This window comes from Chiloscyllium plagiosum, chromosome 19 (genome assembly GCF_004010195.1).
Source record: "Chiloscyllium plagiosum isolate BGI_BamShark_2017 chromosome 19, ASM401019v2, whole genome shotgun sequence".
In the NCBI taxonomy this organism is placed as follows: domain Eukaryota; kingdom Metazoa; phylum Chordata; class Chondrichthyes; order Orectolobiformes; family Hemiscylliidae; genus Chiloscyllium; species Chiloscyllium plagiosum.
In genome coordinates, this window is record NC_057728.1 from 63,905,065 (window position 1) to 63,919,086 (window position 14,022).

The window sequence follows — 14,022 nt, forward strand, 5'->3', positions numbered from 1 at the left end:
TGCCTGGTGCTGCCCCTGGCATGCCCTCCTGCACTCTCCATTGAACCAGGATTGATCCTCTGGCTTGATGGTAATGGTTGAATGGGGGATGTGCCGGGCCATGAGGTTACAGATTGTGCTGGAGTACAGTTCTGCTGCTGTTGATGGCCCACAGTGCCTCATGGATGCCCAGTCTTGAGTTGCTAGATCTGTTTGAAGTCTGTGAGAAAGTGAGGACTGCAGATGCTGGAGATCAGAATCGAGAGTGTGGTGCTGGGTAAGCCCAGCAGGTCGGGCAGCATCTGAGGAGCAGGAGAATCGATGTTTCGGGCATAAACCCTTCCTATGCAGGACTTATGTCCGAAACATCAATTCACCTGCTCCTTGGATGCTGCCTGACCTGCTGTGCTTTTCCAGCACCACACTCTGTTTGCAGTCTGTCCCATTTAACACAGTGATAGTGCCGCACATCACGATGGTGATTATTTTCAATGTGTAGGCGGGACTTTGCCTCCACAAGGACAATGCAGTGGTCACTCTTACCAATACTGTCATGGACAGATGCATCCGCAGCTGCCAGATTGGTAAGGATGGAGTCAGGTATGTTTTTCGCTTTTGTTGGTTCCCACACCACCTGCAGTGGACCTAGTCTAGCAGCTCTGTCCTTTAGGACCTGACCAGCTCAATCAGTCGCACTGCCACCAATCACTAATCCCCCCACTAGAGTATGTTCTGTGCACTTGCCACTCTTAGTGCTACCTCCAAACTTTGTTCAATATGGAGGAGTACCAATTCACCAGCCAAGGGAGGAAGGGACATGGTAATCAGCAGGAGGTCTCCTTACCCATGTTTAATCTGAAGCCATGAGACTTTATATGGTCCTGAGTCAAAGCTGAGGAAACTCCCTCCTAACCCTACTCTCTCCAGAGCAGGATGATCACAGTTTAAGGATATGGGGTAGGCCATTTAGGACTGAGATGGGGAGAAACGTCTTCACCCAGAGGGTGGTGAGCCTGTGGAATTCTCTGTCACAGAAAGCAGCTAGGGCCAAAACATTGAGTGTTTTCAAGAAAGAGTTAGATACAGTTCTGAGGGCTAAAGGGATCACAGGATATGAGGAGAAAGCAGAAAAAGGGGACTGGACTGGTTGATCAGTCGTGATCATATTAATGGTGGAGCAGGCTTGAAGGGCAGAATGGCCTACTCCTGCTCCTATTTTCTATGTTTCTGTGACTGTATGACACAATGCCACCAGCTCTGCTGGGTGTGTGCTGTCAATGGGATAGGACATACCGAGGAATGGGTGATGGAAGCGTTTGGTAAGTGTCTATCCGGTATGCTACCATGAGGCTGACTATGTCTGGTCTAGTCTGTTAGATACCTCTCCCTCCCAGCCTCCAGCATTGAAGTGAATTTACTTGTCCAAGTTTATTACACTCTATTTTGTTGCTGTCCCCTCCCTAATTGATGTCATCTGAAAATCATTTACGATTTCCAAGCTAAAAGTGGTGAACTACATGTGTCCCAGCATTGATTCCTGTGGAACCTGGCGTGGGAATGGAATTGTAAGTTCATCTCAAGGTCAAATCGTCACTTTCTCTCAGTCTGAGTAACTCAGCACCATCATTTCAACCACTCCCTTTATTAGCAGCTTGCTGTCCATTCTGTTATCTATATGATCCTAGTCATGAATCAAGTGATTTAAGTGATTCTTTCTGCTTAAGCAGGTGTAAGAGCTGGAATAAATCAATAAAATTAGGAACCATGTTGTGGAGCTCTTGGGCACTGAAACTGTTTTATATATTATTTTTTTCTTTTGTTTCCCCATATATATAAATCCCCACAGTACCATCAAACAGTGGTAGTGCTTATTTGAAACTGCTATATATTCAGATCTGCAGTCATCACTTTCTCCTGCTGTATATTCAGCCAAATGCATTTAGATTTAGACCAGCACAGGTTTTTAAACATAGTTTCTTTGTTGTCTCATCCTAATAGACTCCCTCTGCTGGTACATGTGTATATGGTAGCTTCAAGTTAACAATTTTCAATGCAAGCTTAGGCCACTGATGTTTATCTAAAGGCCGTGCTCTGAGGAGGATTTCAGGCTGACAGTATAAAAAGCATGTCCCTGAAATGGCAGGGTTTAGAGGCAATATCGGAGTGGGTGATTGACTTTGATTCTCCTGCTTTGTGTTGCTCTCTTGCAGAGCCCCCTGTTTTAATCACTCGAGAGCTGGAGAATCGCGATGAGCTGGTTGGTGAGAGGGTGGAATTGGAATGTGAAGTGTCAGAAGAAAACGCGCAAGTGAAATGGTACGTACACTCTAGCCCTGAAGCTTTGTTAGCTCAGAAGGGAAAGGAGGACGGACAAATATTTGCAATAAGACTGCGTGAACGTGACTGTGAACATGCAAATGTTCAAATTGGGAGCTGAAATGGGCCATTTAGCCCATCAAGCCTGCTTCACAATTCAATCAGCTGACCTATCGCTTTAACTTCACATTACATCCCCCATCCCCATACAAGCCTTGGTTGTCAAGAATCTAGCCTTTAACAATTATCAGTCACCCTGCCTCCACCATTCTCTGAGCAAGAGCATTCCAAAGATTTATGATCCTCAGAGAGAAAAGAATTCTCCCCACCTTGGAGATCCCTTCTTGGAAAAGCTGTGTCACCCTGTGCTGTCTCTCCCACAAGAGATAATGTCGTTTCAGCATCCACCCAGTCAAACCCCCACAGCATTTTCCATCTCGAGTCTTCCTGGAATCTCCGATGCGCGCAAGCCCAGATTCTCTAGCTGTGTCACCCTGTGCTGTCTCTCCCACAAGAGATAATGTCGCTTCAGCATCCACCCAGTCAAACCCCCACAGCATTTTCCATCTCAAGTCTTCCTGGAATCTCCGATGCGCGCAAGCCCAGATTCTCTCAATCCTCAGAAGGTAACCCTTACCCCCCACTACACTCACCTCAATCCCCTCCCCCCAGCTTCATCCATACCCACCCTGCAACAACCCAACACCCCCAACTGAAACTCACTCCAGTAACCAGTCAATCTTTGGAATAATTACTGGGAGTGAAATTGAAGGACTATGAGGAAAGAATGTGGGGATAGCTGATTAATTAGACAGCCCTTCCCGAGAACTAAGGAGAAAGTGAGGACTGCAGATGCTGGAGATCAGAGTCAAAATGTGTAGTGTTGGAAAAGCACAGCAGGTCAGGCAGCGTCCGAGGAGCAGGAGAGTTGATGTTTCGGGCACAATTACTGGGAGTGAAATTGAAGGACTACGAGGAAAGAATGTGGGGATAGCTGATTAATTAGACAGCCCTTCCCGAGAACTAAGGAAAAAGCGAGGACTGCAGATGCTGGAGATCAGAGTCAAAATGTGTAGTGTTGGAAAAGCACAGCAGGTCAGGCAGCGTCCGAGGAGCAGGAGAGTTGATGTTTCGGGCACAAGCTGTTCATCAGGAATGAGTGATGAAGAGTTTATGCTCGAAATGTTGACTCTCCTGCTCCTCAGATGCTGCCTGACCGGCTGTGCTTTTCCTGCACCACACTTCCCAAGAGCTAACACAAACATGATGCACTGAATGGCCTCCTTTTGTACTGACAAAGAACAAGGAACAGTACAACACCAGAACAGGCCCTTTGGCCCACCAAGCCTGTCCCTTTTTAGACTAACATGTGCTTACCTGTATGCAGTCTGTGTCCCTCTCTTCCCTGCCTATTCATGTATCTGTCAAGAGGCTTCTTAAACGTTGTTATTGTATCTGTTTCTACCACTTCCTCTGGCGGCACATTCCAGGCTCTTACCTCCCATTGTGTCAAAAACCTACCTCTCACATCGCCTTTAAACGTTCCTCCTTCTACCTTCAACCTATGTCCCCGTGTAATTGGCATTTTTACCCTGAGGAAAAGACTCCAACTAACCATTCTATCCATTCCTCCTAGAACTTTGTAAACTATTATCAGGTGGCCCCTCATCCTTCGACATACAAGTGAAAACAAACCAACTTTGTCCAATCTGTCCTCATAACTCGTCCCTCCAAACCAGGCAACATCTGGGAAAACCGTTTCGGTCCCTTGTCCAAAATTACACATCCTTCTGGTGGGACATCCTTTGTCCTTTGCCTTTGACCTGAGATTGAAGATTTGTACAGTGACTGGGATCTGGAATGTATTGTCTCAGAGTGTGATGGAGGCAGGTTCAATTAAAGCATTCCAAAAGGACAACTGAATCAATGTCTGAAGGGAGAGGGTCACAGAGCCTCAGACAGATGCCATGGGAGTGGGACTAGGTGAGTTGCTCTTGCAGAGCACGAACACAGATGTGATGGGTCAAATGACCTCCTTCTGTGCTGTAACCATTCACTGATTTGGTTAGTTCTTGCACAGTCTGTATCCCAGCCATAATGCAGGACTGATCTCAATGATTCAACAAACATTATTCAGTCAAGTGATATGTTTTGGTTGGAAGAACATTGAAAGACAATGTAACTTCGAGGGTAAAATTCTAAAGGGAGTGCCGTTTGGGTGTTTATGTTGGGCACTCATCATTGAAGGTGGCAGGACAGGGGGAACAGAGCAGTTAAAAAAGCACACACTATCCCTGGCTTTGTTAATAGGGGCATAGAGTACAAGGGCAAGGAGGTGATGCAAGACACTGGTTAGACCTCAAATGGAGCATTGTGTACAGTTATGGGAGTCACATTATTGGAAGGATGTGAATTCATTGGAGAGAGTGAAGAAGCAATTGACAAAAATGGTTCCAGGAATGCGAAACGTCAGTTTTAGGGATAGATTGAAGAAGGTGGGAGTATTCTCCTTAGAGAGAAGGAGGCTGAGAGGGAGACCTGATCAAGGTTTTCAGAATCATGAGCGGGCTGAATAGAATAGATCGGGTGAAGGTGCTTTCACTCATAAAAGGAACAGGAATGAGAGGACATGGGTTTAAAGTGATGTGCAAATGAAGCAAGGGTGCAAGGACTCAAAAGACATAGGAACTGGAGTAGGTCGCTTGGTCCCTTGATCGTGGCTGATCCAAGGGCATTCCTCATGTCCACTTTCCTGCCCTTCCACTGTAACTTTTGATTCCTCGACTAATCAGGAATCTATCTATCTTAGCCTTGAATTTTGAGAAGATTTGTAGCTCAGGTTGAGGTTCTGGATGTAGGCTGACGAAGCCTTCGTCCGGAGGCTCACTGAAGATGTTATCTAGTATGGTGACAAAACGTCTGAAAACGAACCTTCCAGCTCAGTGAGCAAACCTACATTCAGCCTTGAATATACACAAGGACTCTGCCCCCACAGCTCTCTTTGGCAAGGAGTTCCAAAGACTCACAACCCTCTGAGAGAAGAAATTCCTCCCCATCTCAGTCTTAAATTGGTTCCCCTTTATTCTGAGATTGTGCCCTCTGGTGCTAGACTCCCCAATGGAGGGGAAACATCCTCTCAGCGTTGACCCTGTCAAACCCCTTAAGAATCCAATGTGTTTCACTGAGGTCACCTCTCACTCATTCCAGTGAGTAGAGTCTCAACTGTTTCACTTTTGTTCATAAGACAATTTCCCCCACACCAGGAATCATCCTAGTGATGTAAGCAAACGCTTTCTCACCCAGTGAATAGTGAGGGTTTAGAATGCACAGCCTGGAAATGTGATGGGGGCTGCTTCGATGGAGGCATTTAGGAGGAGCATTGCATGGTTATTTAGATAGAAATGGTGTGTGGGGAGATAAGGAAAAGGCAGGAAGTGATCGAACCAGTGCAGGCACAATGGGCCAAATGGCCTCCTTCTATGCCATAGTAATTCTGCAATTCTTCCAACTAAGTTTGTGGTGTGTTTGCAGTGTTAAAATAAAATGTCTGGTTTGCTTTGCTAATCAGAGATGCCCCCATCCTCTCCTCAGGTTTAAAAATGGGATTGAACTTGGGGCTTCACCCAAGCACCGCTTTCGGACTGAGGGAAAGAAACACTGGCTCATCATCCCAGAGGCTGCCAAAGCTGACTCTGGAACATATTCGGTGAAGACCACTGGAGGCCAGTCTACAGCTGAGCTGAAAGTTGATAGTACGTGTAACATTTTTTAATGCAGGGGTTTTCGAGTAGGGTAATTCTCATTGTTGGACTTTAAAATATTATGAGCTAATTAACCGAGTAAGAGTAATATTGCTCTCAAGGTGGCTGGTGTGGGTGGAAGTCCCTTAGAAGCATTAGTTAAAGACTTCACTAAACATGGGCATGAAGCTGTTGCATTATCATTAAAAACATGACATAGAACATAGCAGTAAGCCCACCACCACCTTCAACATCCACATCCCACATCCCACAGTATCAAAATACAGAGGATCCTGGAAAGGCAATTACCAAAACATGTTAACGTTTTCACAATACATATTCACAGCAGCATAACCCACCTCAAATATCGCCATGACATTGTGGATGATGGGAATCTGGGTATATGTGGAGATTCTGCTACGTTCCCCAGTGACTTTTCACTGGCTCCTACCCATGGAGATTCCCAGCCTTGGGAAAAGTTAATTTCCCTCAGCAAAAGAAATCTGTCATTGTTCCCCAATCTGGGCTCACACATGACTCAAGACCCACACCAACATGATTGGTTCTTAAGCACAGATTTTTAACAGGAGACTGCTGGGCTCATCGTCAATCCCAGGCAAGTTGGTCCCACTCAGCTGAACAGAATTGAATGTTTATCATAGAATCTCTACAATGCAGAAGCAGGCCATTCTGCCCATTGAGTCCACACCAACCCTCCGAAGAGCATCCCACCCAGACCCACCAAACCCCCACCCTATCACCCTGAGTTTCCCATGGCTAACTTACACATCTCTGGACACTATGGGTAATTTAGCATGGCCAGTCCACCTAACCTACATATCTTTGGACAGTGGGAGGAAGTCCACGCAGACATGGGGAGAATGTGCAAACTGCTGCCTCATAGCACCAGGGACCCGGGTTCATTTCTAGCCTCAGGCGAAAGTCTCTGTAGAGTTTGCACATTCTCCCCGTGTCTGCGTGGGTTTCCTCTGGGTGCTGCTGATTCCTCCCACAGTCCAAAGATGTGCAGGTCAGGTGAACTGGCCATGCTAAATTGCACAGTGTTCGGGAATGTGTAGGTTCGGTGCATTAGTCAGGGGTAAATGTAGAGTAATAGGGTAGGGGAAATGGATCTGGGTGGGTTGCTGTTCAGAGGGTCGATGTGGACTTGTTGTGCCGAATGGCCTGTTTCTGCACTATAGGGATTCCATGATACCACACAGACAGTCGCCCGAGGCTGGAATCGAACCTGGGTCCCTGGCACTGTGAGGTAGCAGTGCTAACCACTGAGCCACTGTGCCGCCCCTGGATTATGGATTTATAGATAATGCGGACTTGTAGCTGAGGAAGTAAGGAGTGTTTTTAGTTTGGTGGGGGTGGTGAGATGCACTGTTTCACACAAGTTGAGCTTCCCTGATGTTATCTCCTTGTTTCTCAGTGAAACCTCTGAAGATATTGCAGGATCTCACCGACCAAGTCGTCCGAGCTGGTCAGCAGGCAGTCCTTGAGTGTGAATTGTCGGAAGCGAACGTGGGTGGAAAGTGGTACAAAAACGGCCAACTGATCTATCCAAGTGAACACATAAAGATAACTCACCGCAAAAAGTGAGGGCTCACAGCCATATGTAACCAATGAATGAGCGTTTGTTTGTCCTCGGTTAAGAGAATCAGGCAGCACACAGTAAGCCATTCAGCCCATCATACTCAGGTTAACTCTCTGAAAGAAGGATCCAACAAGTCTGAAACTTCCCTGCTCTGTTCCCAATGGCCAGGAAATTTCTGTTCCTTTTCATGCACTTATTATATCCCATTTAGAAAGTTCCTTTTACCACCTCTCTTTGTACTATCGTGTCCCAGTTTAGCAGTTGGGTTAAATTCTTTTACTTGTCAGTTTAAGTGGTAAAGTGCCCATTGCTGAGTCAGCCATTTCAAGCAGGTGATGAGTTCAATCCCACTTCAGCCTTTCGGAATCAATTTGAACTATTTGGAAACTAAAAAAAATGGGGTTGATAGGATAGACAGAGCCTCCAATCTGAGCTAGGCTCTCCTGTGTGATGTGGTGCTGGAAAAGTACAGCAGGTCAGGCAGCATCTGAGGAGCAGGAGAATCAATGTTTCAGCCCTTAATCAGGAATGAGGCTTGTGAGCCTTGGGGATGGAGAGATAAATGGGAGGGAGGGTGGGACTGGGGTGGAAGGTAGCAGAGGGTGCGATAGGTGGATTAAGGTGGGGGTATTGGTGATAGATTGGAGAGGAGGGTGGAGTGGTAGGTGGGAAGGAAGACAGATGGGACAGGTCAAGAGGGCAGTGCTGAGTTAAAAGATAAGGTGGGGGGAGGGGAAATGAGGAAACTAGTGAAGTCCACATTGATGGAATGGGGTTGGAGGGTCCTGAGGCGGAAGATGAGGTATTCTTCCTCCTGGTGTCAGTTGGTTAGGGTGTGGTGATGAAGGAGGCCCAGGACCTACATGTCCTTGGTGGAGTGGGAGGGGGAGTTGAAATGTTCAGCCATGGGGCAGTGGGGGTTTCCCGGAGATGTTCTATGAAGCACTCTGCGAGTAGTCGTCCAGTCTCCCCAACGTAGAGGAGACCACGTCGGGTGCAATGGATACAGTAAATGGCATGTGGAAGTGCAGGTAAAACTCTGATGGATTTGGATTTACCTGCAGTTCCACACATGTCATTGACTGTATCTGTAATCTGGCTTCACATTGAATTCACAACGAGGATGTTTCAGAAGCAGGAGACATGAGCTGAGCAGCTCCTTGCTTAAAGTAAACATTCCCAACTGAAAATCTAACTTCTAACATAACTGCCATAAACACTAGTTATAAAAAATCAGTGATGTGAATGCAAGGAGCCAAGTCCAGGCAAGGAAGCAGGAGATTTCTAATACATGCCTTATTAAAAGATAAACTTCCATTATCCTTGCATTGACCTCTTTGAAAGAAAGACAGTCCAGGTATACATAATGCTTTGTCCAATTGTCCAATGGAAGGAAACTTGCCATTTATATCTCCTTTGAGCCTGTATTTAATGGTAGTTGTATCAGAGTGCTTTAGTTCAGAAAGGGGGACTGTCACTTTCTCAGGACATGTAGGGATGGGCAGTAAACTCTGACCTTGCCAATGACACCAACATTCAGAGGATGGAATTAAAAATCTACCCTGTAGTGAGCAGAGGAATTCTTTATTCAGCTGCATCTGCGTTTTATCAATCAATATTGAGGTTATACTTTGAAGGGCCTTTTATTGAGAAATCACATCACTGAAGATGGAATTAGATAGCAATTCAACCCAACTAGTCCATGCTGGGGTTTATGCACCACATGAATCTCCCCCCATCCCTTTTCATCTCATTGAATCTGTACCACCTTCTCCTTCATGTCTTTATCTATATTCCCCTTAAATGTATCTTTGCTTTTCACCTCAACACTCCACCCTGTGCTAGTGAGCTCCACTTTCTAACTCTCAGAGTAAAGTAGTTTCCATCAAATGGATCTGTTATTCTCCATCTTGGGGGCCCCATAGTGAGAAATGGACAGGCTATTGTTCATTCAGAGTACCTTTAAACAGGAGAAAAATTGTTGTTGAAGATTTTCACCTTGTACTCGTCTGGCCAGACACAAGAATCTTCCCTCATGTTTTTGCATACTTTTTGATGATTGCAAGAGAAAAGCTGAAACTATGATAGAGTCATAGGGTCATAGAGATGTACAGCCCAGAAACAGACCCTTCGGTCCAGCTCGTCCATGCTGACCAGATACCCTAACCTAATCTAGTCCCATTTGCCACCACTTGGCCTATATCCCTTCAAACCCTTCCTATTCATACACCCATCTAGATGCCTTTTAAATAATGCAATTTTACCAGCCTCCACCACTTCCTCTGGCAGCTCATTCCATACACGTGCCACCCTCTGCATGAAAAAGTTGCCCCTTAGGTCCCTTTTATATCTTTCCCCTCTCACGTCCTGTACAGCCGCAACATGACCTCCCAACTCCTGTACTCAATGCACTAACCAATAAAGGAAAGCATACCACACCTTCTTCACTATCCTATCTACCTACAATTCTACTTTCAAGGCGTTATGAACATGCACTCCAAGGTCTCTTAGTTCAGCAACACTCCCTAGGACCTTACCATTAAGTGTATAAGTCCAGCTAAGATTTGCTTTCCCAAAATGTAGCATCTCACATTACTCCGAATTAAACTCCATCTGCCACATCTCAGCCCTTCGGCCCATCTGATCAAGTTCCCATTTTCTCCGAGGTAACCTTCTTTGCTGTCCACTACACCTCCAATTTTGGTGTCATCTACAAATTTACTAACTGTACCTTCCTATATTCATATCCAAATCATTTATATAAATGACAAAAAGCCTCCAGTCTAAAAACAACCCTCCACCACCACCCTCTGTCTTTTACTTCGAGTCAGTTCTACCATCAAATTCTCTATCAAATGCTCTTCCAAACCTGTTCCAACCTTTAAAGACCTTTATTCAACAACCCCTCAGCCTTCCAGAGAAAAGATCCCTAGCTCGTTCAGTCTTTTACAATTGTTATAACTTCTACAAGAATAGGCCAATACTACCTGGTGTATAAAAGAATGAGAGGAGATCTAATTGCATTATATACAATGCTAAAGCGATTGACAAGGTAGACAAGGAGGCTGGAAGAACACAGCAAACTAAACAACATCAAGAGCCGAAGCTGCAGTTTTGTTTTGACTCTAACGGGATTGACAGAGCAGATGTTGAGTGATGATTCCCCTTGTGAGGCAATCTAGAATGAGAGGTCATGTGGCTGATGGGTGGCAGATTTAAAACAGAGATGAGGAGGAATTACTTCCCTCAGAGGGTGATGAATCTGTGGTGTTCACTTTCCCAGAGCCTGGCGGTTTCCTTGAGTAAATTTAAAGAGGCTAGAGACAGATTTTTAATTAGGAACGGGTTAAAGGGTTATAAGGAGAGGGCAGGAAAGTGGAATTGAGGCTGAGATGAGATCAGCCATACCAGAGCAGGCTCGAGGGGCTGAATGGCCTCCCCCTGCCCCTAGTGGTTATGTGCTTATCCAGTAAATCTTTTTTATTTGCACCATCTGCACTGCCTCTTGGTCCTTTGAGTAACAGACCAGATTTATGTACAGAACACCAAATACGACTTAACCTCAGTTCTGCAGAAGTTTAACAGGAACGAACAATTGCTGCTGTGGTTACAAAGAACAACACAGAACAGGAACAGGCCCTTCCGCCCTTCAAGCCTGCACTGACACATTTTGCCCCTCCATGCTAAGCCTCTCTTCCCTTACAGGATCCATATCCCTCTATTCCCTTCCTATCCATGTATTTGTCCACGTGCTTGTTGAATGCTGTTGTTGGATCTGCTTCCACCACCTCCTCTGGCAGCGTGTTCCAGAGTGCTCCACCCTTTGTGTGAAACATTTGCCTTTCACATCTCTAATAAACCTCCCCCCTTCCCGCACTTGAACCTGTGTCCCCTAGTAATTAGCCCCTTCACCCTGGGAAAAAGCCTCATATTTTTGACTCTATCCAAGCCATTCACAATCTTATAAACTTCCATATATTCTCGTGAACTTCTGTTGTTTATTAATTAATTAATTTGTGCATGAATTTGGCAGAAGCCTCATGTGTTGTGTTTTGTGATTGAAGAGTACACAAGCTGGTGGTGGAAAAGATGGCTTTGGACGATGATGGTGACTACACTTTCATCCCAGATGGTTACTCAATTCAGCTGGGAGCTAAGCTTCGTATGATTGGTGAGTGAGAGCAGGCAGGGTGCACAGACCCACTGAATGATGGAAGTTGATGATGAGGATGCAAGAAACTGTTGGGAACTCATTGGGCTGTTTCCTCAAGCCCCATGGGGGTGCAGTTGGAGCCCAGGGGTTTGGGGGGGTTGGATGGGATATGGGGGAGGGCAGGGTGCATCAGGACCACTCCCTGACACAGTTCTGTCTCTGGCTGATCTGCCCAGAGGAGGCCAGAGGAGAAAGTCAATAATCCACTCAATGGAGGTGGGCAGTCAACTACTCAAAGGCCTCAACTACTCAAAGGGGCCATTTTTTAAGGGGTCAGGGTCTTATCAACTTTGGAAGTAACCCCACGGAAGTAACTCCACAAAGGCCAGTAACCAATCACCAAGTCACCCTTTCGTCATACAAGCAGAATAGATTACACTGATCCAGCTAGCACAGAGGCTCCTAGGGTGAGCAGAACCCCTGACACTCCAGTTTAAATTGGACCAATCAGGGAACTCATATTCTATTAGATTCACCTGGCTGACCTCGTTACAATCACTACATCGACTCCCCACGAGTGCTTACACAACCCACCAGCCTTTTCCAGGCAGACCCCTGAGCAGGAGGTCAGGAGACCACCAACACACCTTTAAATGATCCATCCTCCTCGTTCCTGGCCTGGTATTTATGGCCTTACTATCAACAGTGTTCAGAAGGGGCTTCCATTTGGAGGACATGGCCTCCCACCTACATTCTGGATTAGTGGGGCTGGAAGAGCACAGCAGTTCAGGCAGCATCCGAGGAGCAGGAAAATCGACGTTTCGGGCAAAAGCCCTTCATCAGGATTCCTGTATTCCTGATGAAGGGCTTTTGCCCGAAACGTCGATTTTACTGCTCCTTGGATGCTGCCTGAACTACTGTGCTCTTCCAGCATCACTAATTCAGAATCTGGTTTCCAGCATCTGCAGTCATTTTTTTTCCTCCCACCTACATTGGCAGTACCTGCCTCAGCTGGGCACTGAGCCACAAATGCCCATTGGCTAAGGCTCTGAATGGAATCATGATTGGCATCTTCAGGAAATTCACGCACTTGGGCAGGGCACCATTGGGCATGGGGATCGAGTGATCACATTCTGTTCCCATTCGTAGAAGGGTGGAGAATGAGGGGCATGGATTCAAGACAGTTGGCCAATGGAGCAATGGTGACACGGGGAGAAATGTACTCATGAAACAAATGGTTAGGGTCTGAGAGTGCTGCGTTAGAAGGAGGGGCAGTGAGGACAGGTTCAATAAAGCTATCAATAGACAGATACTTCTAGAACATAGAACATAGAACAATACAGCACAGAACAGGCCCTTTGGCCCATGATGTTGTGCCGAACATTTGTCCTAGCTTAAGCACCTATCCATGTACCTATCCAATTGCCGCTTAAAGGTCGCCAATGATTCTGACTCTACCACTCCCACAGGCAGCGCATTCCATGCCCCCACCACTCTCTGGGTAAAGAAAGACCATGCAGGGATATATGGAAAAGGATGAGGAAACGGCACTCAGTAAATTGGTCCCCCAGAGAGCTAGCATTGACCAAATGCACTGAATGGCTTCCTTTTGCACTGGAAACTTTCTGTGATCATGTTCTTCCACCCAGCATTGATTCTTAGGCTTAGCCTAAGGTGTAATTAGATCAACCCAGACAGGGACAGTGGAATGCATTGGTATCCACGGTCAACTCGATCTATTGGAAAATAAGTCTCAAGTGGACATTTACTGTCTCGATCCTCTTCCCTCTGCTCCACTGAACTCTGCTGTCCCTTCATAACTTTCCCATTTACCCCAGTGACAGCACATGAGAGAGCACAACCTCCTCAGCGTGCACAGTGAGACCCTGACAATAACCTTAACCTAAACTAACATTACTGGTAACTCTAAACTTTACCATAACTCTGACCAGATCCCTAATTCTAACCCTAACCCTAAACTTAATCCTAATCCTAGCCCTAACACTGACTCTAACCGTAACCCTAACACTAACCCTTAATCTAACTCTAACTCTAACCCTAGCCCTTATCCTAACCTTAACTCTTATCCTAACCGTAACCCTAACCTAACCCTAACCCTAGTCCTTATCCTAACCCTAACTCTAACCCTAACCCTAACTCTAACCCTAACTCTAACCCTAACTCTAACCCTAACTCTAAACCTAACCCTAACCCCAGCTTCATCCTGTTGG

At 46.0% G+C, this 14,022-nt stretch overlaps 1 protein-coding gene across 10 annotated transcripts in view; it reads left to right on the plus strand.

The window, feature by feature from the left end:
- Positions 1–14,022, plus strand: part of mybpc1 (myosin binding protein C1) — a 153,211-nt gene that overhangs the window by 94,019 nt on the left and 45,170 nt on the right. For all 10 annotated transcript variants that reach the window (XM_043708735.1, XM_043708732.1, XM_043708734.1 and 7 more), the window contains 4 exons: positions 2,190–2,295; positions 5,887–6,047; positions 7,474–7,639; positions 11,703–11,809. In XM_043708735.1, the coding sequence (XP_043564670.1) occupies positions 2,190–2,295; positions 5,887–6,047; positions 7,474–7,639; positions 11,703–11,809 (540 nt within the window). The remainder of the gene's footprint in view (positions 1–2,189; positions 2,296–5,886; positions 6,048–7,473; positions 7,640–11,702; positions 11,810–14,022) is intronic.